Here is a 26,923-nt window from a genome sequence, read left to right on the forward strand (position 1 = left end):
ATTCTAGACCACGTACGGCAAAACAAAGACCACCATTGAACTCCCCGTGACGAGCTGCATCGATTCGATACCCATTTTATGCAAAAATATTAACTTTGAAATTTGACCTAATTTGACCTGACCTTGACCTGACCTTGACCTGACCTTGACCAAAACGTGATCTAAGCTGGCCCCAAAGGCTGCCTGACCCATATAATCGCATTTGTCATGTTAAATGGACCATAAAACATGTATCACACGACACTTTCATATTGTGACCCCCCGTGACCTGACCTCTGTGACCTGACCTGGTATCAGTGACCTCAAATAGCAAAATATGTGTTTGAAGAACATTTCCCCATCGATGATTTTCAATGAAATGCATTTTACTCGATTTTACAACGCATTTCTTGAAGTGCCTGTAAACGGTGAAAATTGGACCTTTGACCTGACCTGTGACGTCATCGGTTTGACCTAGGTCAATAAAATTGGGTCACAAGGTAGTTCCCCGTTGGGGCTATCCAACGCCGTTTACCGCTTGTCGCTATGTTGCGTGGTTCTCGAGATCTTAGGGGGGGGGGGGGCAAAATGGCCCCTCCAACCGGGCGCGTTGCTCGGCAGAGCCCAACGGGGCGCGGGTTAACCCTCGCCCTATAGGGGGGGGGGTCGAACGGACCCCCCATCGGTTTTACGCGAATAACTCGCGTAAAAAGCGGGAGATCGCACTGGAACTTTCAGTACCCTCGCGTTAATCAATTTTACATCTACTCTGAAAATTTCATGACACTGACCCCAATGACCTTTGACCTGTGACCTACTTTTTGAGACCATGTTTGGCCGGAATCGCGATTCGGCGTATGTCGGCTCGCATTAGCCGCGCGTTTGTAAGCTTTTCGTGGTTTCAAACGTTCAAATATGTGATTTGATGTTACTCCTATACATTAGGGTGGGTATCAAGGTCACCTGAAGGTCAGGTCAGGTCATTGACCTTTGGTGACCTCGGTTCACTTTTTTAGTTTTACATGTTTCTAGGCCAGTTTTGGAGCTGAATTCGAATTTAGCAACCATATGAACATTTACGAAGTAGGTTTGGCATCTTCGTAACATGTTACGAAGCTGTCAGAGGCGCGGTTGCCACCTGCTACGAATACCCTTACTGGTTGACCTGACCTGACCTGACCCGACCTGACATAAATGCATGAAGACATCATCTGTGATCAAAACTAACATGATATTCGTGATCAGCACCCCGAAAACCCCATAGCAGCCACGCTTTACGACTTTCTAACAGGTCCCGATTTTCCCGACTTTTGGGTCATTGACCTGACCTGGAAGGTCAACTGATGACCTAGGACCTTAAAATTGGGTATCATCGGCTTCCTCTCGTCACGGGCAACACTCTCGTTTTTTCCGCGAAGCCCTAGCTTAATCAGGGGCGAAACGGCAAGGGGGGGGGGTCCAACGGACCCCCCTGCTTTATACGTTCACGTCTGGGAAAACACCAATACGGGCGAGGGTTAAAAAGGAGTTGTGGTGAAAATAAATTGAATAGGGGTTACTTTGCCACAGGGACAACAAAATGAATTTTTGAAGCTGATAAACGGACCCCCCTGCTTTATACGTTCACGTCTGGGAAAACACCAATACGGGCGAGGGTTAAAAAGGAGTTGTGGTGAAAATAAATTGAATAGGGATTACTTTGCCACAGGGACAACAAAATGAATTTTTGAAGCTGATATTTTTTAGCACTTTTGAATTTTGTTGTCAAAAAATGAAAAAAGCCATTGAAGACTTTCTGCTTCTGAATGACGCACCAAAAAAGGAGGTAGACGGTACTTTTGAATTAATAGAATATTTGTGTACAACAAATGAAATTTAATTGAAAACAACAACTGCTATGTATTGTCCCAACGGCCTCCGTCAGTCCCTCCTGCTATCCGTTGCCGTCTCACCACTCGCCGTCTCTCTGCCCGCCTCGTTCCGTTCCGTCCCACCACCCCGCCGTCTCTCTCCGTCCATTGCCGTCCCATGCCACCCCACCGTCTCTCTGCCCGTTTAGAGCCGTCCCACTATCTGATGGCCGTCTAGGGGCGGACGCCAGCCGCACCAGGTCCTTTGTTCCCGCGCTGAAATGGTTCGTTTGAGACGAGCTTTAGCATCCGGCGACCACGCCGCGGTGAAAAGTTGGGCCGGTGCGCGAGCGGCGCGGCCGCTGCGCCGCACCACCGCGCCGGCGTCCGCGGCTATTCGGCGGCCAAAGTTGGCGCTCACAACTCATCGGGGAGCCTCATGAAAACGTCAGGATGCCAGCGGCCGCGCCGAGGTACTTACGGCGGGGCAACTTGGCCGGACACTGCCGGCAGAGATAGGTGCACCTCCCGAGAGCACGGGGCGGTGCTTTACACGTGCCCCCGGGATCATATGGGCTTTTAGTCGGCACTCGGGGCTGTGGGAGAGCAACCAATCTTTGTGTCAGCAGCTCAGGGGTGTTACATTTCATTGGTACTTTTCCTGGTGCGTGTATCCGGCTAAACATGAAATCTGCTTTTGACTGTTTGCTTAGTTTGTGGGATTATTTTACCACTTGGTGGGATGCTTGAGCCATTTCTCGTTAGTTCTTTTGTATTTTCGCAGAGGGTGGAAACGTTTTTAGTTAGTTTTTTTTCAGTCGATTCCACAAAACAGATGGGCCGCATTTACGAAAAAAAAACTTTCGTGGACTAAAAAAAACGTGATGGCACTTAAACTGACTGTTAACAAAAGAAATTAATCACTTACAATGCAACCATGCATCAAACATTTCCAAGAGCTTCCTCTGGCTGCGCTCCCAACGTCCCCAGCTACAGCTGGCTCCAGGCTCTCCCTCGGTGCCGCCACCCTGCTCTCCCCAGCCACAGTGCATGCTCTGCCTCCATCCGTCTCGGACGTCATTGCAATAACAGAGAGCCGGCTGCGACCCCTCCCCCGTCACCCGAGGGGGGCTAATGACACCCGCAGCCATATTGTTTTCTGTTGTGTGACCGAGTCCCTCGGGTCGCTCGAGAGACTCCCGCGGGTCCGACTGAGTCGACGAGATGGGACAGTCCCCTGTCCCGCGGGTGCCTCTGAGACGACGGAAAGGAACGGGACCGTCCCACCGATCTGACTGGGACACTAGGATGGTACAGGACGTCCCGTGAGTTCCACTGAGACGCCAGGATGGGACAGAGCTGTCTCACGAGTCTGATTGGGACGCCAGACCGGGACGGGACCGCCCCTTCCGGAGGGGACAGCGCGACGGAATGGACGCCGCATGCCAGCTCATATGCAGAACGGACCCCCCCTCTCTCTCTCTCTCTACTTCCCTCTCTTCTCTCTCTCTTTCTCTCTTTCTCTCTCTCTTTCTCTCTTTCTCTCTCTCTCTCTCTTCCCTTCTCAATCTTCCTCTTTCTCTCTGGTTCTCTCTTCCTTTTCCTCTCACTGTCTCCCTAGGTCTCTCACACGTTCTCTCCTTCCAGATGCATGGATGGTGCTCAAGAGCTAGATAGCTGTTGTATACAGGGTGCGTCATAAGTTCTGGTACACTTTTTCTTTTAGTAATAAAAAGAGTTACAACAGGTTTACAGAGTTGAGTATTTCAGTAGAGGATCTTTATGAAGTTAAGTCAAAGCACGTGTGATATCATGAAAAAATAGTAACTAGATGAGCCTTAATTAAACAAATGGTAACTGACCGCCCGACAGCTAAGTGCACACCATGCCGCCTTTCTCCCTAACAGAGAAAGTTCGCGGGGCCATCGTCTGCATGAAGATGGCGGATATCTCGGTAGCAAAGATATGTCGCACGCTTCGCTGCACGCGGAATCGTGTGTATCGGATGTGGACCCGGTACCAGGAGACCCAGAGTACCGGAGACCGATTCCGTTCCGGCTGCCCCCGGTCCGCCCACACGCCTCAGCTGAAAGCCGCGGTTCGCAGCCGGATTGTCCGCAACCCCGAGTGTCCCATGCGCCAAATGGCCCGGGGGACCTTAATGTGTCCGAGCGTTCCATGCGCAGACTCATTTCTAAGGATATCCGCGTGAAAAGCCTCCGCAAGAAGCACGTTCACTCCCTCAACGCTGCACAGCGCCACACACGGAAGGAAAGCGCTCTCAAGCTCCTCCGGACCGGGGGCGGCCGGAACGGAATCGGTCTCCGGTACTCTGGGTCTCCTGGTACCGGGTCCACGTCCGATACACAAGATTCCGCGTGCAGCGAAGCGTGCGACATAGCTTTGCTACCGAGATATCCGCCATCTTCATGCAGACGATGGCCCCGCGAACTTCCTTTGTAAGGGAGAAAGGCGGCATGGTGTGCACTTAGCTGTCGGGCGGTCAGTTACCATTTGTTTCATTAAGGCTCATCTAGTTACTATTTTTTCATGATATTACACGTGTTTTGACTTAACCCGCGCGGGGCTGGGGGGGGGTAAATTTTACCCCCCCTCGCGAATTTTTGCGATATCTCAAAAACGGCGGCGCGCAGCGCCGCCAAACTTTCAGTACCTTTTCTTACATCAATTTGACACGTTCCCTGAAAATTTGAGCGAAATCCGTCGGAAAATTTTTGAGAAATTGACGTTTTAGTGACGTCATGTTCGTCATTTTCGCCTCAAAAACGGCAAAAGTTCAAACGCCGCTAACATCTTCATTTTTAAAGGAATCAAGACGTAACAAAAAAGGTTATACGTCATTTTACTTTGTCTATCAAATGGCTATCTCGGTTTTTTGAAAATTTTGGATTTTGGCCTAAATTTTTTCAAAAAACTGACTTTTTTGGGAAAATCGTTATAAAATCCAAAATTTTGAGTCTATCGAAAAAAACCGGAATATATGTCAGAGAAGTGGTCTATGTGCACCTACATACCAAATTTTAGAAGAATCGGTTCAAAAATGTGGGAGTTATTCAAAATTTTATGACGTCACGACACACAAAATTTTTGAAAAATGACTTTTTTTGGAAGTTCTAGACCTCGTACGGAAACAAAAATAGCACCATTCGATTCGCCGTGAAAAACTGCATCAGATAGACACCTTTTTAGGCCTTAACAACCAACTTCAAAATTTGACCTCACTTGACCTGACCTTGACCTGACCTCGACCTGAAATTCATCCAGGGGTGGTCCATATCACTTATTGAGTGTGCCTATTGAATTCTATGAGTAAAATGACCCATAAAACATGTGTCGCACATGCCCTTTTCTATATTTTGTTTTTTGGTGACCTGACCTGACCTGACCTGACCTTGACCTTGACCTCTGAATGATATTGTATGCAACGAATATTGTCTTGGTAGCCTAAGAACACGTTTTGGGCGATCAGTCTCAGTCCATGACTCCATTCTTCGGCAACTACGGTGCAAGGCCGATACTGTAGAAACTTGCAATTTGTACCCTTGACCTGACCTTGACCTTGACCTCAAACTTTAAATTAAGTACATGTTTTTAGTAGTTCGTGATGAGAGCTTTCGATTGGCGTTTGAATTTTCCAAATCGGACCGTTAGTTCGGGAGATAACAGGGGGGGGGTAAAATTTACCCCCCCCCAGCCCCGCGCGTTCGGCTGGAGACCCCAGCCCCGCGCGGGTTAACTTCATAGAGATCCTCTACTGAAATACTCAACTCTGTAAACCTGTTGTAACTCTTTTTATTAATAAAAGAAAAAGTGTACCAGAACTTATGACGCACCCTGTATGTAGATTGATAGATCTACAAATGGACACCTCTAAGATTAAGATTAATAGAATAATGCCATGCCACCAAAGTGACAATGACACCGCTCGGCTATAATGTCTATGAGCGTGCCGTGGGCTGTGACTCGTGATTACAGGCCGTTTCAGAAGTTCAGAGACCGGAAGGTGTGCCCAGTTAAGATGTCGTAATTATTTATCGAACACGGCCCGTGCCAGGCGCCTGCTGCGTTCGACCGGTGTTCGATGCACCCTCGCGTGACACGGACAGGGGAGCGGTGGGCTCCGGGCTCCGGTGAGCGCCTGTGTGGATCCCCACGCGGCCCAGCCACCGCACGCACGGTGCATACGAGTATACAGAGCTGACAGGCGGGCGACACTGGACGACGCGAGCTGTTTGATGGAGCGGCTGTTGTCACACGGAATGAACCCACACTGATTTATTTGAGAAGCGCATTTATGGTATCCTAAAGTAAAACCATCCAAATAACGAAATATTAATCTTTTTTATTTACTTTTTATTTATTTATTTTATTTATTAAACTTTGAGGCTTTTTAGTCTTTTTTTATAGAAAAAGAGCAAAACGCCCAACGATGTTGGATATTTTTGAAAATCGGTCTATAAACCTAAATGTGAGCTATAGTGAAATTTTGTTGAAATTAATCCATGTTATATGGTAAGAAGCTGATTCATATCAATCTCTAGCTTATGCTTCCATATTTCTACACTGGTAGTTAACTGGTGACACGTCTTGCGTGAAAAGCGTTTCCAAACATCGTAGCATGTATGCCACATCTCGGGGCATTGCACAGTGCACTTCATTGCGATGCCGTTTTTGTTCTGCAGCTCTTCAGTACGCTGACAGCATTGAGCGACGCCCTGCAGCTCTCAGATAGGGAGTTCACTGTTGCCGGATTTGTGTTGAGGCTGGAGATCGTGGCCGAGCGAGCGTTTCGGTGCTGGCCGTTCGACCAGTGGCGTATTACCCTGATTACCCAACAGTCATTTTGGGGCTTAGCTGGCGGCGTTATAGCTCGCAGATGACCATTGGAGATTTAGCTCGCGGAGTGCTGTTGAATTTCACGTTTTTCAACTATCCATACGAACGACTAACGAGTCAGATAAAACACGTGTATTGTATTAATGCAGGTACAGTCCACTGCCAGAAGTAATGTGCGGTTTCAGTTATGGGTATGTTCTGCTTCTGAAGCTTAGGAACACTTAGCCAGACTACGATGAGACTTTGAATGTAGCTTACATGTATCGTCACCCTTGCAGCTGCAAGTTTATCTATTGACGTCTTCTATTCGATCACTCCGCATTTATAAATCGTCAGTCACAGCCATCCGGTGAGATTGGTAAAACCGCACATTACTTCAGCTGTGGGCTGTACCTATTTTACGTTTTGTAAATGTTATTGCGCTTATAATAGTCCTTTCTTGTACTCATCGTTTCGTTATCTTTGGCGACACAAGAAGGGTTTGGAAGTTCATAGCGTACTCAAGAGCATCAACGAGCTGGATATTTCTTACCTAATCACAGAAGTGCATCGTATTTTTTTCCCATGCAGTATACATCATCGATAAAACTCTGGGGCCGATAACAATAAACAGCATGGAGAGCAGTTCCAATTGACAAATGCGAGATGAATATGTGCAGTAAATCAGGAACTGTGATGCATGAGACGGTCGTAGCTCGGGTCTTGTGGTAGTTCCAGGCGACAGCAGCGCGGTAAATAAATTTCTGCTGAGTGGCCAGTAGTTTAACGTGGGGGATGCAGCTTGCGGAAGCTCGCTGAAAACGCCTAGATGCACTGAAATGCTCATAAACATGCTCGGAATGTTCGGGGCTGGTGGATATTTCCAATGGGACATGTAAAACCTTACGAAAAAATGACCAAATATATCCTAAGTGCATAGACGGCGCCTGCCGCCTATGTAGCTGGGTACCCATGCGTCTAATTGGCGTCGTTTACATTTTCATTTGCTACCATTTTTGAAGTTTTTTTTTGGTTTTGTTTTAAGTAACCACTAACAAACAACAAATCTCTGGACAGTTTTATAATGTTCTTTCTATATAGTGCTGCATTTCGCCTTATTGTAAAGGTGTGCGATTACCCCTTTAATAAAGGTAGATAGCTGTTGGCCAGGCCGAGCCTGAGCTAGATGAAGCGCTGTGGCAGGCCACGAAGCACCGCGCCGAGACACGATAGCAATAACGTCCAGTGATAAATAACAAGTGATAAACTGAGGACAGCGAGCAACAAATAACACGGCGCCTCTCCCAGCCGGGAGACGCCCGCCGCACGCCGCGGTACGCGCCGCCGCTCCTGTGTGCGGTCACGCGCGAGAACGTGTTTTCTCGGACGCTGTCAAATGTGATAGAAAAGTTATCCAGCGAAAAAACACACGCCGCCATTTTAGAATGGGTGAATGATACCAGATATGCATAGCATTGCCCAGCGTTGGGGCTACTATATCAATAGAGTAGTTTTCTATCTCTTTGTGCTTGATTCAAAACAGAATTTGAAGAAACAGTGGTGCGGAAACTTATGTGATATATAACAAGCGAAATATTCCAATGAAACATACAAATACATCCTAGGTAAAGGCGATAAGTAGTGAAATAAACTGCACAAATGATCAACGGCGATTGCAAATCATTCAGTTGAATTAAATCAACAAATATATGTGTATTGCATCTGCGCACATTCGTTGGACGCATTGAACGCTGCCTTCCTACACCGTATGAGGATGTGTGGTGGCAGTGGTGACTTATGTAGTCAAGGTTACGTAAGGATTAGAACCATATGCTTATCTATTACCGAAGTCCACGACAAGGTCAAGAACAAATTGTGCCGGAAAACAAATACATCCACTGTTGCGTCATTAATCAGTGCTAGCTTTTCTGATTCCGTAATAAGCAAAAAGCGTCTAACGGGAAACGAATGGCATGTGCTATCGTGGCGGGCTAATGATGATCTTTATAGAACAATAATGCGATAATATACTTAGGCCTAATGCGTCTAGCCCCAACCGTTGTTCCTCGCCGTTATGAATATTTCGTGACTGGCAGTCGCTGGAATATGGCTGGCTTCCGACGTCCCCACCCTTTCCGCGCTTCTGATCAGCTATTCCCGGAATAAAGCCGTCACATGGCCGAGTTTTAGATATTTGATGAGTCGGTCGCGGCGCGGCGCGGCCCATTAGCGCACCGTCGGCACGCTAATCACGTTCAGGGCGGTGGTGCCACCGGCAGTCGACCGGCCCGCTCCGAGGACAGATTGCCGGCCGCTGCCGCAGTCTCGGACCGGTGCGCCGCGCCGGCCGCCGCCGCGCCACATAGGCCGCAGACGCCGCGCCATTTACATGGCCGCCGGGCCCATTCGTATTCGGGCCGACTCGACAGCCGGCGCCGCCCGCCTCCGACACTCCGGACCGACTGCGAGCAGGCAGCTTCCGTATCGGAATATATGGCCGAACATGATAGATCTGTCTTCGGAGTGCCATTACGCGGCAGTCCAAATACACTGTCACACTCGATCCTGGCCGGCGATGACGCATTGACGCTGCGTCGCCCGGGGAACAGATTTGGAGAGGCTCCGTCTGTCAGCGGTAGCTCGTGTGGAACGAGCGCGACGCAAGTGGGATATCGCATGGCGTCGACGGCGGCAGAGTCGACTGGGATGGCAGAGTCGACTCCGACGATGGGAGCAGTCGGCGCGGCGGCGGCTGATGGGCGGCCGGCGGCAGTGGCGTGGGTAGCCGTGACGCTGGTCGGGTCAGTCCGATCTCGCTATCGACTAGAGATGTCAATCGGTTACCAACTTTTTGGTATATCGATACCAAACCGATACCAACTTGGTATTTGGTATTTCAATCGTAATGTATTTGGTATTTTGTTGGTATCATGAACCCTCGCTTATGTATAAGAGGCTAAGAAATTGGTAAAAAGTTGGTATTTCCCTCATGTTCCAAAGTTGGTCTGGTTTCGGTATTTTCTCACGGTTTTGTTTGGTATTTGGTTTGGTATCGGTATTCCGATTTTCCGTAATTGACACCACTTCTATCGACCCTGTACCGCGGGCCACCGCCCAGTCGCCGCCGCTGCTGCTGCTGTCGAACAGACGGACGGCTGTCGGCCAAACAGGGCCGTCAGGAGTGCCCCTGGGAGTTGTGTTCGAAACTAGGCGTGGTCTGTTGTTGACGTAGGTCGAAGCCACTAGCCACGCCATTCATATATTAATTATGCAGAACAACATCCGCATCCCGTAATGCTGAAGCATGGGCGTACAAATAAACTTTAATTTTGCTTCGTTATATATGCCTCTAGGCTCTACTAGCGACATACTACGCCATTCATGCGGCAAAACCTTGCTGTTTCTATAAACAGCTTGGACCGAAGCACCTAGTTAACAAAAGAAAGAAAGAATAAACAACTGCTTCATTCTTATACATCGACGGTATTTATTAAAGCCGAGGTGAGCAATTGAAGTGGAACAATGACCAGCAACTCTGTGAGGCTTCCACAGTTGGCAGGGTTTCCCAGCTCCACATTCAAATGCCGTGGCGAGGTAGAGAGAGAGAGCCGAAGGGCACCGTTCAATGGTGATTGTGAGAAGTGTAAATCAAATAGTTATGTGTGGTAAACTATGTCCTTGTACCGGATTATTATTTATTTTGTCAGCTTTCTAGAGTGATTCTATTTTCGATTCAAATTATCATCGGTGAGCCGGGCGCGGACTAGTCGAGTTGTGAGTCCATTGTGTCGTTTGTAACAAACGCTGCTTACCGTGGCACCCGGACCTAAGGTCACATATTCCTCCATTTGGATAAAATTTCTTTCAGAAATAATGAAATATTTATTACCCATCATTACTGTCATGTTGTCATCCCTCTTTGCTGCGGAGAATCCCACCCTTCCTGCGGCGTCCCTCACCCATCCCTATAACTACTGTGACCCCCACCCATTCATTCTGCGATGTCCCCCATCCATCTCTCCTGTAGTATCCCTCGCCCCTCCCTATACAGCGGTGACTCCCTCAGCCCTCCATGTTGCGTTGACTTCCACCCCTCCCGCGGCGGTGTCATACACTGGTCGTTGGCTCGTTGTGTTCGTGTTCCCCTTCCGTTCGGTGGTGTCATACATTGGTCGTTGGCTCGTGGTGCTCGGCCCCCGCATGAGGAGCCGCTGTGGCGTGACAGATGCTCCGGGGACCGGTCACGATTCGGAGAGCCCGACCCTTTGGCCGACGGCGCCATCGCCTCATTACCACTGGCCGCGGTCCCCTCCCCAGTCCCCAGTTCCAGGACACCCTATCGATACAGACCGTACACATCAGCCCGACTGCGCTGTCCTTTACACTGCTCGTTCCAGGCATGAAGGCAAAAAATTGCTGTAAAACCAGCGTAAGATAATTATAGCTGAAATGTGATTTTCCCTAGTTTGCAGACAGAGTTTAGCATCATAAACAAGAGATAAGCTGCGAAGCAGTTTTTAAAAGTTTTTGAAAACAGCGCCTACACAGAGTGACTTTTCAGGTGCATCGATAACAATAACTGGTAAACGAAAAAAAAAAAAAACGAAAAAAAACGACGAAAACACAAAGAGACATCAAGGTTTGACTCACAAAAGTTAAACCAGCCACAGGAAAACCGCTGTTGTGAAACAATATCAGTAACGACTACGACTGCTTTCTATTTTTCACACTCGCGGCTAGTTTTTTCATTGGGGCTGCCAAACATCAGATGCGACTCGAGGCAGAAAGTAACCGAAGTCGGCAATTTTTCTGTGGATGAAACTGACCTAAAACTTAGATTCAGACCTATCCATGGCTCAAGCTCTGGTCAGGAGGCCAAATGGCCGTTCAACTTTTCAGTTTCATCTCAGTTCATTTATCAATAGCAACAAAATAGATAATTTCATCAATGGTGGCTCGGCGCACAAGTTGAACTCAAAACAAAGTGTCTAATAAGATTAGATTACGCTGTCGCGGAGCTGAGACCAGTTGAGGTCAAACCCGCCAACTGCCAGCCGAACTCTGATATTTTTGGACTTCCGAGAGTCGAGACGTCCTGTCGTTCACGAAGCTCACAAAGTCAAGCGGAACAGTCTTGGGTATGTAAATAGAGTGAATAACCTTATGCTCATGTTATATGTTGCAAATTGATATAATTAAAACTAAATTGATATCTTTCGATATTGCACCGTCATCAGAATAAGAATTTTTTTTTAATTTTTTTTAATTTTTTTGAATTTTTTTAATTTTCTTATTCTGATGACGGTGCAATATCGAAATATATCAATTTAGTTTTAATTATATCAATTTGCAACATATAACATGAGCATAAGGTTATTCACTCTATTTACATTATTAATCATGCTCAGAAATACCATAGCTTACCTCCAAGCAGTCTTGGGTAGTGTGAATTCGCAGAGTCTCATTGCCACACGCTGGCAGTTGGCGGCTCAGTGAGGAGGGGGGGGGGGGGTAGTGCATGTCGTGTATTTGCCCTTCCCATAACGCTGGAAATCGAGAGCATTTGTCATTTTCCTTGCAAAAAAAAAAAAATTATGTAAAAAACGCCTCTCAATGCACGGCAAGGCACAAAAAAGCACTGCGGTTTTTAAAACTTATACAATTTTAGACTATACCCCACAGTCTCTCAAACTGCTTCCTGGTCCCACCAATGCTGTAACACGTAAAAACCTCGAACTAGATGTCTTTTGTTAATTATGTACTTACATCAAATACTCAGGTATCTTTCTGTACTTTAACGAAGCCGTTTCTTTCCAGCCCAGTCAATTAAACAAGAGGTAGAACATCAAAGCGTCACTCACAATTAAGCCGATGGAAGCGGACTACTGGACGTGTGTTTTCATAAATGTCGTAACTTCATGATAATAGCCCGTGCCCTGTCAGATTGTCTTTCCATCAAATGCCGCCTTTCCATGGAAATTTAACCGATATTATCAAGACGACTGTGTGAAGTGCAGATTGTTACAAATTTCCGTCAAGCATTCTTATAATATTTTATTTGTCTGTACCAGATCCAATCAAATCTAATTTGAGACAAATACTGCAGCAAGGAGTTCAAATGTCAGCCGGACGAGGCTTTGCTAATAAGTCCCGTAATGCATGTGTTCATATGTCACAGTCTGAAGCCCATCGATGTTCGAACGTCATGCACAGCTGGAGTGGGACGGATCTAATCTATATTAGCCGGAAACGAGCCATGTGGGATAGTTGATACGACCAACGACGTAGGAGTCTGAGCCAGGGACAGCCTGGGATGCATTAAAACTTAGTAGGTGACTCATATACGAGTATGTAGTTTGAGAACGTATTGCGCTTAAAAAAAAAAAAACGAACGGGGACGTCAGGGACGATGTCTTTTTATTGCCTGCATCGATATCTTTTTGTGACGATCACGTGCATCCTTTTTTAGACAGGGTACCTATATGAATGAGGTAATGGGTGTTAAAGTTTGCGCGTACTCATCCCCTTGCAGTCAGATAAAATATTGTTCGTCAAATACTATTCAATCATATACGCTAGTTGAATATAATCTGAAACGGTGGACAAGATCGACAGCGCAGCTTCCACCACTCCTAGTGCCGCCGCCGTCAGTGCCGTCAGTGTCCGGCATCGACATAAATTTTCCTATCTCGAGGAGCTACCGTTTCATATCAGAGACCGACATTACGCACGCTTTTGAACAGTCTTTTATTGCCATAAACCACCAGCACCGCCAGCTTGTCTTCGTTCTCCCTCTCTCTCTCTCTCTCTCTCTCTCTCTCTCTCTCTCTCTCTGTCTCTCTCTCCCTCTTTCTCTCTCTTTCTCTCTTTCCCTTTCTCTTTATCTTTCTTTTTCTCTCGCTCTCTTGTTTTCTTCCACTCTTTTTCTCTTTCTCTCTCTCCCTCTCTCTCTCTCTCTCTCTCTTTCTCTCTCTCTCTTGCCCGTCTCACACAGCCTTCTGTGCTGCAGCTCGTGCTTTCTCTCCCACCCCTCTCAGCCCAGAACCCTCTATCAAAGACCGGCAGCTCGTGTGCTCTCTCGTGTGCTCTCAACACATACTCTCTGTCAGAGACGGGGCCAAACGTGTGCTCTCTCACGCCCGACTAGGTGATGGATGGGAGGCCACTCGTGAGTGCCCTCTGTGGCGCCGTGGGTCGGCCCCGGTCGCTCTCTGCGGACCCGCAGCTGGCGTCGGCGCCACCTCTGAAAGGCGCTCCCACATGACACTGAGAAATGCCTTCGTTTAGATTGCATTCAGCGTTGGCGGCGTGGCCGCGCTGTGCCGACCGTCTGTGACGCCCGCCGGCCGCCGAGTGGTGTGTTTCATGAGGCCGCCTTTGTGTTGGCACTGGCAGAGTAGATTGGGTTCCGGCAAGCGCGGATAGCGGCCAGAACTGCTGGGTCCCCGGGTTCAGTTCGGTGGAGAGGGGCGAGCAAGTGAGAGGTGATGGATGTGAATTGGTCCGCCGGGTCTGCAATTGAAAGAACGCCATCTTACATTAAATGTTTTTGTTAGAATAATATTCTAACGGTTATTTATTGTTATCAGTCAAGCTTCTTATCCTCAATAGTTAGTACTCGAAGCATGAAAATCCTATATTCGTTCCTTTTTTGTTATGAAATCTTATGAAATGGGGTAAGAGAGAGAGAGAGGGAGTGAGAGAGAGAGAGAGAGAGAGAGAAAGAGAAAGAGAAAGAGAAAGAGAAAGAGAAAGAGAAAGAGAAAGAGAGAGAGAGACAGAGAGAGAGAGAGAGAGAGAGAGAGAGAGAGAGAGAGAGAGAGAGAGAGAGAGAGAGAGAGGGAGAGGGAGAGAGATCAAATAAAACACCAAAGGGCAACTATGTTATGGGACGTTGAATAGTTATAATTTCGGAAGTTTAACTTAAAATATCTAGAACCTCAACTCACCTCCATTACAGCAAGAAAACAAAAGTAAAATGTTCATTTCCTGCAAAAGAAAGGTGTAGCCAAGCATGTGACATGAAAAACACTCATATGATTTCAGTCAATAGGGATATGCGCCACCTGTATTATCTGTGCCTTTTTTAGCACTTACCCGACCACTTCCTAAATAGTCGGAACATTTGCGATCGCTTCACAATGGCTCCACAGTAGGCACATTTGCTAGTATCTGTGATATCCGTAACACGTGTTTCTGTCTGTTTGTTGCAGCTATGACCTGCGCAACGCTATGGAAACGGATCGACGGTGGCACAACACGTCTGTGTTCGGCTCGCGGGTGGACTTTATCCCCGGCCGGCGGCCGGCCGTGCTCACCCTGAGGGACCTCGGTCCCGCCGACCAGGCCATCTACAAGTGCAGGGTCGACTTCCAGCACTCGCGCACTCGGAATGCCCTGGTCAACCTGACCGTCATAGGTAAGCCGCTGGGGTCGTGGTGGTCGACGACACATTTTGTCAGCGTCGTTCTTTGGAATGGAGACATTTAGTCAGGCTGGCGGTGGGATCTGATGGAGAATCCGGCAATATGAGGGCTGAGTCGCCGTTTCTCATTCTGAGCTCTCACTTCCAGAAAGGCGGTTAGCTATTCAGGTCAAATGTCATGCGACAAATGTCAAATTTTCATTTCTGGGTTATATAAATTATTATGAATAAAGACTGCAACAGATCTAGAGTTCAGACTTCAGAGAGGTTTAAACTTGGTGAATTATGTAAGAGGTTGTCTTTGATAAATTTCGTTATGACATTGAATGTTTGATCAATGTGTCAGTAAATAAGGATTACAATAATGGATGTGTTTATTTGGAAATCGCCCTTCAAAAGCAAATTGCAAAAAACAAAAACATTATATATACAGGCGTAATCCGTATGTTTCTATAGACTCAGCTGGTCAAACTCTCAATGCCTATCAACACAAGCAGTTATTTTTTGTGCACCTATCATCTACCTACAGCAATTTGATTCACGTTTATGACAGAAACAGCCATTCTGTGACAGCTTTTATGATCCAGTTCTGGTATAAACTCTTACTGCTTAGCTAAGCTGCGCTTTGCTGTCGAGATTCAGCACAGCTCGAGACCACAGCCCTCCTCTCAGTCGTTCCAGCCGCGCTGGCGAGCAGAGAGAGCCTGAAGTGGTAGACTGTCCCGCCGCACCCTAACGTCAGGCGGCGCAGTCTACCTATCCGTGACGCTTGCCGCATTCGGCTCCGCAGCGCTAGGCCGTGAAGCTGCATCACTGGCTTATTGCCCTTGTTTTCACAGCGTATTGTTCGCCTGACCTGATGAGGGAAGAAATGCTTTTTTGTGACAATCGAGCCCTTATCAACTGAAATTGACTGGAGTTCCAGTGTTATTATCTTTGCGAGGTAATAAGCAAATATTGCAGTGCATAAGATAAATACCTAATGTATGCACCTAGAAATTGATTACCAATCATTTATGTTTTATCGAACGACAAACAATGCAATTAAAAGTTAACATTGCAGCTTCACATATAACGTGTTCATAGTTGACAATAACGATGAAATTCTGCTTGGATTTTCATTTTCAACAAACCCTTTTTCATTTCTTTGTTCTATGGCTGTTGTTAAGGAAAACAGCCAAACAGATCATCGTCCTTTCGCTAGTTCAGCCACCAGAGAATTCACTAAAACACCCACGCACACACACACGGGCGGCAGTTGTCGTCATCAGGACACAACATCAGGCTTCTCCTATTCCGGTGGGCCGGTGAAATTTCACTGCGCTCCATTACCCGATGTTGCCAGTTGGCCGGACACCGCCGGCGACAGCCGTGTGTCCCGAAAACGCAGCCGTCGCCGCCGTCACCGACCCATTGCAAACGGCGCGAGCGGCAGAGCAGCGAGGTAGATGAGCCCAACAGAGCGCTGGCTGGCCGCATATAAAGCGAGGGCAAAGGACATCCGATGACCTTTGTTGGCTCCGTTCGACCAAGTTGGAGTGAAACTGGGCTGCCAGTGCTCCCTGAACGGTTATTGCGCCCACCGACCTGGCGTCAGTGGCTCGGTCGATGACAATGTTTATAGGACCTTCGACCTTACTCTCGGCGACCACATCACGTAGGTGCGCGAGCTTCATGCTTCGATAGCCCCCCAAGAAGCGGAATCCAACTTCCGAGCATTGAGTGTGAAGTAAGTTTAAAACCTTTGATCTGTTTTCGTGAGTCAACAACTTGGCAGATGGGAACACTAGGCGAAAAGAATAACATAGGGCCAAGTTGAGATAAAGTTTCGACGGCTTCGGATGAGGGCATTCACGTATAGACTTTGCCTGACGACTAGATAACGCATCTGTGATGTCTGTGTTTAACGATTAACACTCCAATGCTGAATGTGAACAATAGTGTTCTCCGGTAGTTGTCAATGGCGCTTTGGAAACGAATGTGTTTCCTATGCCTTTTCTTTGCGGGGAGAGATGGCACTGCCTATGAAACGCCCGCTTCGAAAGTTCGCGCGGCATCGACTCGGCAGTTGGTTTTCTATAGATAATTTTTGTGGCGTATCCAATCTAACTCGTTTTTCCAATTGTCAACCGGTTTTCACCTTTCCATTGCAAGGCCCGTTCTCTCGAGCGCATAAAGCCTATACCATTACTCGTGTACTAGCTCAGACGAGGAATGTGAAATACAGGTATTCCACTTGCGTGAAACTCCAGCAGTCATAAGCATAGCTTGTCGCTGCTTCAATATGCCGGCGGGCGTATATTGCGATTTTATGTTCCTCATATGCCATGCAACGGGAGGTTTCTCCCTTTGCGCGAGTGCAGAGCTCATTTATATAGCTCAGGGATGGTAGATCCGATTTCGCGCTGACCCTTTATGTGATTGGACATATTGCAACAATGTTGAACGGCTTTGCGGTGATTGATAAGTTATAAACTACCACACATTTGTGTTGTTAAAAAATTAAATGCCCCTATACTATGTAGTGTTATGAACTACACATCAACGTTTCATTTCCCCATATATGTACATACCTTCGGCGGTCTGACCTGCCCATCTACATATGAAGTTATTGTTACGGCTCCCCTGCTGGCCTGCCCAGTGCTCATCTCACACAGTCCCCCTTGATGACTTCCCATCTATGAATTGCAGTTACCATGTTGGCCTTTCTTCACAGTTTCCCTGTTGCAACCTATGTCGCAGTTTTTTCTGTTGATCTGCCACTTATGTTACAGTTTCTCCTGTTGACCTATCTATGTTACAGTCTCCCATATAACGATGATCTGCCCCCTCACTGACCTCTGACCTCTACCGACTGACTGACCCCTGTCTTGCCTCTAACCTCCCCAATCAATTTTCAGTTCCTCCGGAGAGCGTGGAGATCCTGGACGCCGGAGGAGCGGTGCTCAACACGGTGGTGGGCGCCTTCCTGACGGGGGAGCGGCTGAAACTCACCTGCCGAGTGAAGGGAGGTAAGTGAAAACTCTCACAACTGAGTGAGGTGAGGGGAGTGAAAATTCGCGACGGGAGGTGAGTTCAGAATCAAAGCGGACATCACCATTCACCTCTCCATATTCTCAAGATTTAGATGAGCCTCTTCCTCTGTTGACTAGAGCGCCCTCCTACGGATGTGGGTTATAAACTGTAGTCTCATTACTCTGCGATGTATTGATGCTACGGAAAATACCAGCAGAGGCCTCTTGCACCAAAATCCTCTTGCACCAATGCTTGGATTATTTTGCATCGTATACCCAGTCCAAGTCTCAAATGTAACAATTTGCGTGCAAAATTTAGCAAGAACATGTAGGATTATGTATTGGGCTATTGCAAATAAATTTACCACCGTTAGATTAGCTTATTCTGAAACCGGTTTTTCGATTTTACCTAGCTAGATAGTTTGGTGCAAGAGGCCCAGATCAAAAGAATCGATGCTGAAATAGGCTGAAGGTATCCAATGCTGAAGGTATCCAAATGAAGGTATCCAGCTTTTAAAGGTAAACACGGGCTTATTTGAACTTGGAGGCCACAGACCGGTGGCGTGACACATGGTTCACCACTTTCACATCAAAACAATGTCTCTGCAAACATTGCGGGCCTGTCTGCTGGAGCGGGTGGATATATTTTGGTCCGATGAAGCAGCGTCTGCCTGCCTGCCACGCGTGACTAGCTACCTGTTGATTTGCGGCGCGTGTGGAGGCCCACGAACGACTCCCAAAAACGAAACTCCTCGTCAGAAAACTATTCATTTTGGCCAGAAAAGGTGCCGTGACTCATGTCATTCCGCAACTTGTTGGTGGTCATTTATTATTGGTGATAATTTGACATAATTGAATAATGAGATATTGATGAAGCAGCACGAAAACTAATGCCGTCAACAACCCCCGACGTCACGAAAGCTGAATATCAGGTACATTAGCCTCTGTATAGTGTATTCAAAACTATACAGAAATTTGCAGAAGTACGTGCAGTTATAGTTCGTTTTTTATCACTAACAATATCAGTGCTCAGATGTGACGTCATATGATAACAGGTAACTGTTTACTTATTTCTATTTGATGATATACCCGTATTAACCCTCGCCCGCACATGGGGGGGGGGGGGGTGGTTGCCACACCCCCCCCCAGGTAGTCTTTCTGCTCTGCACTCAACATTTTTAAAGCTAGAAGGCTGATTTTTGGTATAACTGCTTCTCTATCTTTTCTTGATGTCCACTGAAAATTTCAAGTTTCTGTGATTTTTGGTTTCGGAGATATGACCTTGTTTTTCAGGTCATGTCATGACCCAAATGGCCAATTCTCAACATCTTGAGTTTGCCATGGGCCTTGTGAGCTTTTGACACCCTGATTTCGGCCTTTTTTGCCAGTCTTACCTCCCACCTATCATAGAACATGTTGTTCGACGATGTACAGGGGTCAAGGTCAGGGTCAAGGTCAACCTAGGTCATCTAAGATAATTGCGTTTTAGGCAAGATGAATTTGCTTTTTGTGGATTTTTTTGACTGTATTTTTGGTAAAAGCTTCTCAGATCATGATTTCATGTAACATGGACCCAAAAACAATCGGTGCACACATCAGTATACACACAGACACACACAGACATACAAACACATATAATTGACCTTGACCTAACTTGACCTGAAATGACCTCAGCAGCAAAATTCTGGTCGGGTAGTGTGACAACGAGGTTCTAGTTGGCTTGGCACCAGAAAACAGCATCGTCATCGGTATTTGATAAGCAGCGCACTTGATATCCAACGGTGACCCAAAACAGCAACATTTTTTAGTTTGACCTGACCTGGAAGGTCAATGACTGACCTGAGAAGGTAAAACTGGGTATCATTGGATTCGTCTCTTCCCAAAGAATCTTTTTGGTCTTTACCGCTAAGCTCTATCTCCAACAGGAACGAAATGGCGCGGGGGGGGGTGGCAACCACCCCCCCCCCATGTGCGTTCTAGGATGGAAAAATGGCATGTGCGGGCGAGGGTTAAATCGTACGAATTTCTGCTTATTTACAATATTATTCAAGGTATGTTAACATTTTATGCTGTTTCGGATAGCATTTTTATAAATATCAGGGGTAAGGAGGCGCCGACGGTCGACGGTCGAGCCGACCAGACTGTCTGGAGCGGTCGAGCATTCAGGGCAAGAAGACCGCTCTCTGGTAACCTTTGAAGCATTGCTAGAGCGAGCATATAGAACACCCACCGACATCACAACCCCCCCACCTCCCGCACACACACACACACACACACACATACCTACAGACCCAGTCAGCACACGGCGGCTCACAGAGCGCCTTCGTCATATCACCCTCTCCAGGCGTCTGACTGCCTGCCCGACTTGTTTACCCAGTCGGACGGCTCTTGTTCGCGCGCTACGCAGCACGCACGGGACGTCTTGTTTGCGCCACGTCGGGGTGTCTGCCTGTCGAGCGCGGGTCGCTGGAGTCTCCCCTGACTCCCGGCAGTGTGCGCCGAGCCTGGCCTGGTACTTACACTTAATTGATCTCTGTGTTACGACCTCAAAGGGACGGCAAATGCAAATGACGATGAAAATACAGTGAATTGCGCGCAAAAGACAGTAATATATGCAAATATCTTTTGATCGTTCTGCAAAAAATGAGATGGTGATCTTTTTCTTTTAATTTATAACGAAATTTAAACATAGATAATGCTACTATATTTGCATTCAATTTGCAAGGAGTGCATTGTGGACGAAAGGTTCTTTGGTTAGAATCATTTTTGCTATTGTTTTCTTGTTGTTGCTAATCATATCGAATCGTATCTTATCGATTATTAGGGATTATCCACGATCGACTGGTTGTTCAGCAGCTAGTTGAGCTTATTCATTTCAGGAACACATATCATGCAGCTGTAATTGGGAAAGTCTCAGCCACAGCCATCCACAGCATATGGCTACATGCTGTTTGTCCTATGTAAATAAAACGTGACTTTGTTCTATCAAAATTAGATGATAATAGCCAGCCGAATTACCTTTCGGGGGTAATTACCGACACACAGGGCTCAAAATATTTATGTAACTCACTTTAAGTGTCTGAGCTGAATGACCTTGTGCTGCTATTCGTTAGATCCACACTTGCCGCCTGCTCTAACTTCTGGCAATATGGCAAAGGTTTCCCAGAACTGTGGCCTAATGAAGTTCACTTGACATGATTGATGAAAGCTAAGGACGTTGGGGTTCGTTCCATACCGCATAGCTAACAATAACTCATTGGTGTATCTTAACTACATAGTAACGCACGGAGGAAATTAGAGATCGCATCAATTACCGTGTGATGTCCCTACTTACTACATACATACTCGTAGTAGCCGTTTTCACGACGGGCTATCCGGTGAGTGCACCTTATTCGACCAAATCTACACCTAATCTCTTCTGCAGCAAATATCTTTATTTTATGAATTTATTTCAGTGTTTTAATCGATGATACTCTCTGATAATATGACAAAGCAGGCATATAAGCAATTAATACAACCCTAGCTAATAGGTACTAAGAGATACACCGAACCTAATATGACCAAATCTGCACCTAATCTGCACCAAATTTGCACCAAATGTGTACCAGATGGCCGTCGTGAAAACGGCTAATAACTCATGGAGGAAATTAGAGATCGCATCAATTACCGTGTGATGCTTTTCACATGCAATAAATTGTCCCAGTTGGTATAGCTTCACGACTTTATACATACTGTCACTTTATAGGTTGTAAGACTCCAAACACACTTCAAAATTTCTGAATTGGCCCCGCCACCATCTTTGTCACCACTACCCCGAGTTCTTGCTGCTGCCGCCGTCAGCGCCGATGCTGGTGGCGTTTTTTCAGATAATTTCACCGGATTATTCAATATTGAAGCTACACTTTCTGCCCAAATACTAAATACCAAACACCAAAGCGGTATTCGTACTGCTTTAGTATTGATAACAAAAAGGCTTGCATCCATATCTAATCGGCATTTCGGCCCGGTGTCCGGTCCGATGTCCGGTCCGGTCGCAGTGCCGCCAGTGATGACCCGCAGAGGGACCATTGGTGTCTCTATGGCGGTGACCGCAGGCGGGCTATCAGATCCAGCTGGCGCGGGGTAGATTGGTGCGATGACCGACAGACGCCGACCGAATCGGCCTGCGCTCAGCACAGATAGGGCCACCCACTGCGGGTCCAAGGCATCGGCCCATCGCCGCGCCGCGCCGGCGTGCGCTCGGCAATAAAATCGGCAAAGTGTCCGGTCTACGACTGCCATGTGGAAGTAATTGGATATTTTAAGTTTTACCTCCGTGCGTTCGGAAATTTCGCCTTTTCAATTAACGTGTTCGTGAAAATGGTTTCACTTTTAAATTGCTGGAACCTCCTTACCGTGTGGCATGCTATCATGGTACTTCGCGATAATTGGTCGCTGGTCTTTCACAAACATTTCGGTCACTTTCATTTGGATTGCAATTCAGTGGAAGTGCCTTTTGATCAGACAATATTACTAAGACCGGTTTTCAACCTCTGCGTGCAATGAACTGATGCGAATCGATTCATAGAATTGCTCTTCTTTCTGGTGGGATGCTTCCTCTTGTCCGATAATGTCCTGGAATTACTAGACTTAAGACATATGGTAATCATTTTACGATGCTCACTTTACGCTTGTTTCTCGTACTTACCTGCACTTTTCACTGGTATACTAAGAGGTGGTAGAACCGAGAAAGTTTTCAGGTGAGCTATTCACTTATCTTTAATTTCCACAGTGCCAAACGAGATACAGCAATGATGGACCGAATTATTCGCTGAGCGAAAGGTGAAGCGACATCATCGGTGGTGTTTTACGCGTTGCACAACAAGGAAAAACGATTATTGGCTCTTGTCACGTCCATGACCTAAATTTAAGACTTAGGTCCGCAGTGGCTTGGTAGTTTTTTTACTGGTTCCAAGTCATTGCGCAATATGGTTGGCCGTGCCTTAGCGGGCATCTAGGCTAGTTTTCGTCCATTCGGTCCCTAGGAATACCTTTCAAAATATGACAATGGTATACCATATCCTTAGTGACCTGGAGGTCCAGTGACAACTACTTTCTTCCGCAGAGACCTGTTGATACTGTGCCGGATCTTGTCCCGGGAAAATCCATCGACGATCGGTTACAGGTTAATCGATAGGGACTCTATCCACCGCTTACGCATTCCTCGGGGCTAACGGCAGCCGCCTGGTGCCGGTAGACTGTGCCGCATCACACGAGTGTTAACCCTATTAGTGGCAGGCTCCTGTCTACCCCTATTAGTGGCAGGGGGGGGGCTGTTTACGACCCCCCCTTGATATCTCGAGATCTAACGGGCCAATTTTCAAAATTCAAACGGCATTCGATTTCGCTGAACGTGATCTACATTTCTAAAAAATAAAAATTAAAACATGTCAATAGGGGGTAGAGGGGGGTAAAAACGGGCGTATTGCAGATACATTTTAGACTGTTTATCACGGCCAGGTTTCTGAACCAATCTTAACGCAACTTTTGCCGATCGATAGAGAATGAACCAGGAATTCACATGGATCCTAAAAATATGCATTTTCAAAAATCATAGGCGGATACAGATCATTGAGATTGGGGGTACACAAAAAGTATAGTAAATAAGGTTTTTGTTGGTACTGTTTCTAAAAAGGGTGGTAATGGTCTTGTTATGTTACAATTTTCTTATGAGAGAACGACTACAATTGTATTGGTCATGCATAGGCGGTGTCAGGGCACCTATGTTGGGAGGGAAAACATAACTCCCTTTTTGGTCGCCTGGATCCGCCTATTATAGCAAAAACGTGTCAAAAGAGGATGCACAATAACTTTGTATATGTTATCACATGATGCCTTTCATTCACTGTTCGTAAAACTGGTGCAGCATCGTGATCTTCGCCCAAATGACTCGCTTCACGAATAGGACCCCCAATTCCCAGTGCTCTGGAGCCGCCCCTGGTAAAGTTATGAACTTGAAATTTTCAGGGAATGTGCCCAATTTAGTTTTAGGAAAAGTCAGAAAATTTCAGCATCGTAGCTTCAGCGGTTTCGGAGATATTCCCGAAAAACCTGAGGGGTGGATGAAAACAACCCCCCTGCCACTAATAGGGTTAAGCGGTACAGCCCATCCACGCCGCATAACAGCGGCCCGGATCGCTGGATGAGTTTCACCCCAGTTTCATGATCTCATTTTTATTCTGAGAAGAGTCGGTAAATTTGAAAGGTTGGTATAATGGATGGTTGGGGATAACGGGGGCTCTAATGCATGGCGAGTCCCCCCGGCTGAGAAATTGGAGGGTCTCGGCCCCTGCGAGGACCCTGGCTCCCGCGCCTAATGATAAGGAGTCCGTTTCGCTGTACCCGACTGCATACTCTTCTCTCCACGCTCACAGCGATGACATAGATGCTCAGCGACGGCTCACATCCCCAGAAACTGACTGCTCTTCTCCCTTTCCCCAGGCCTGCTGCGTCCCGTAGGAACTTGGAGGTTCAATGACGACTCATATCCCCTGAAAGTGACCGCTATTGTTCCCGTCCACAGGTTCGCAATAATAACCCATAGGTTCAGATCTTGGCCCTTGAAAGTGACCGCTCCTGTTCCTCCCGCAGGCTCTCCGCGTCCGGCTGTGACCTGGAGGTCAGGTGGCGAGGTGCTACCGGTACCGTACCAGCCCCAGGGCGAGTACACGGTCAGCCAGTACAGCGTGGAGGCGCTGGACAGGTCGGACCTCCATCGGATGGTCACCTGTCTGGCGTCCAACACCAACCTGACGGCGCCGGCCACCAGCTCCGTCATGATCGACATGAACTGTAAGTAGAAAACAGCTGTGAGTAGACATATGTCTGAACTGTTAGCAGAAGACATATATAAACTTTGAGCACTGTGAGTGCACAATGTCGACGACAGTGCGTTGTATAGTGATATATTACTATCATCAAGTTAATAATATAATCCCCGTATGTAACATTGCTATATAGCAAAATAACTGTCAGCCATTTACACATATGGCAAGATAAGACGCATTTCTTCGTTAGTTTCTGGAAAACTGTCAGCGATTTTTTTCAAGTCAATTGACAAAGAAGACTTAAACTTTAAAGTGACAACAGGCTATCAAGGTAACCCGCTTAGCTGTATCTTCAAACTCATTCGAAGTAATTTCAGAAAGTGCGTCCTGTCTCAACTGGGGGATGAATTTGCGTAGGAAGCGCGCAGCTACACGCTATCATAAGCGTACCAACAAAGAGCTTTTTCGGGTTCGTCAAGCCGGGCGCGTGACAAGATTGGAAAGCTGACGCTTCGGTCACGGCGGCAGCCTACCCGTTGTAAACAATTAAAGATAGATGGTGCCGGGCAGCCCAGTTCTCGGAGCGGCGAAACGACTTTTGGCCAGAGCGTTACTGTTTTTGTCTCGAAATACTAAAGTCGCGTCAGATGAAACTACGCGGACTGAAAACGTAATGCGAGTCTAAATTCCACCGCGACTTTTGGTCCGCTTTTCTGTTACACCAGTGAAGTCAGTAGAGCAGTTCTAGATTAAACACGTAATTAGGACATTAACCCTCACCCGTTCAGGGCGTATTTCATAAAGAGGAATGTCGTGCGGGAAATTACTACGAACCACTGCTGGTGCTCAGCTAATTGAGTTTAGGTCTCGCGGCCAAGCCGAGCGTATTGCTTGTCATGGAGGATTAGTTAGTACTCGGGTAGGGTGTCAGAGGCTAGTTGGTAGCCGCAGAGGTCAAGCCAAAAGTAATTTGGTTACCTAATAACTATATTTTAGATTTAGAGTTACCAGAACGGGGGAACCTAAGGTCAAAGTTCAAGTTCAAGGCAAGGTCAAGGCAATAGAGGTCAACAGTGCAGTGGTTTATGAGATCCATTTTTGTTGTAATCACAAAAAATAATCCGAAACACAATAATCTTTTGCACAGGGTCCTTGCTCCTATCAGGTTAGCATGCTTATTCAGAGACCTCTTAACCCTATTCCTGGCGGGCTCCGCCGGGACAAGAAACTGGCGGGGGGGGGGGGCCGATTCGGCCCCCCCCCCCCCTGAGATCTCGAGAACGAAGCAAGATAGCGACAAGCGGTAAACGGCATCGGATACGCACGGCCAAGATCTACAATTTTTACTAAGGTCATTTTCAGGTCAGGTCAAAGATGACGTCACAGGGGTCGAAAAAGTCAAAATGGCGGCGCTAGATATGGAGAGTTTTTCTCGAATAACTTTCGAATTAGTCAAGATAGGAACAAACTAAGGGCATCATCGTGATCCTCTCGTCAATCCGCATCGAATGATATATATGTTGACCTCGAAAGGTCAAGGTCAAAGGTTGACCTCAGGTCACGTGACCTCGAGGTCATCATGTATATCATTCGATGCGTCTTGACGAGCTGAACACAATGAGACCATCCACGCGTCTGTATCTTGTTCCTGTACGGAGTTATTGGCCAAAAACCTTTGGTGACCTTTGATGACGTCACATGACCTCACAGCTGCCCAACAGCAAAACAGACCTCAAGGTAGTGAAGGTTGATCGTATATGAAGTCATGTATGGTATATGGGGCCATTCCGACCCGTTTTAGTGGTAAAAACAGGGAGTTGATTTTTCCCCCATTGACTTATAATGGGGAGGTCGCGAAACTGACCTGACCTTAGGTCACCGATATCAAAATTCCGAGATATACAAATTGCACATACTGGTACCCTAACTAAAGCCTGAAGAGAAGAAATCGATCGGTCAAAAACTCTAGCTCTGGCGTGATTGCAAACTTTTCTGAGGTAGGGTCACCAAACC

General features: G+C 47.0%; 1 protein-coding gene across 1 annotated transcript in view; it reads left to right on the forward strand.

Moving 5' to 3' along the window:
* LOC122380642 overlaps nucleotides 1-24,677 on the forward strand; it is a 50,189-nt gene extending 25,512 nt beyond the window's left edge. The window contains exons 3-5 of the mRNA XM_043363989.1: nucleotides 14,879-15,084; nucleotides 17,991-18,101; nucleotides 24,667-24,677. Coding sequence (XP_043219924.1) covers nucleotides 14,879-15,084; nucleotides 17,991-18,101; nucleotides 24,667-24,677 — 328 coding nt within the window. The remainder of the gene's footprint in view (nucleotides 1-14,878; nucleotides 15,085-17,990; nucleotides 18,102-24,666) is intronic.
* Nucleotides 24,678-26,923: the final 2,246 nt, after the last annotated feature.

Source organism: Amphibalanus amphitrite, unplaced genomic scaffold (assembly GCF_019059575.1).
Source record: "Amphibalanus amphitrite isolate SeventyFive unplaced genomic scaffold, NRLGWU_Aamphi_draft 000102F_arrow, whole genome shotgun sequence".
NCBI classification, from domain to species: domain Eukaryota; kingdom Metazoa; phylum Arthropoda; class Thecostraca; order Balanomorpha; family Balanidae; genus Amphibalanus; species Amphibalanus amphitrite.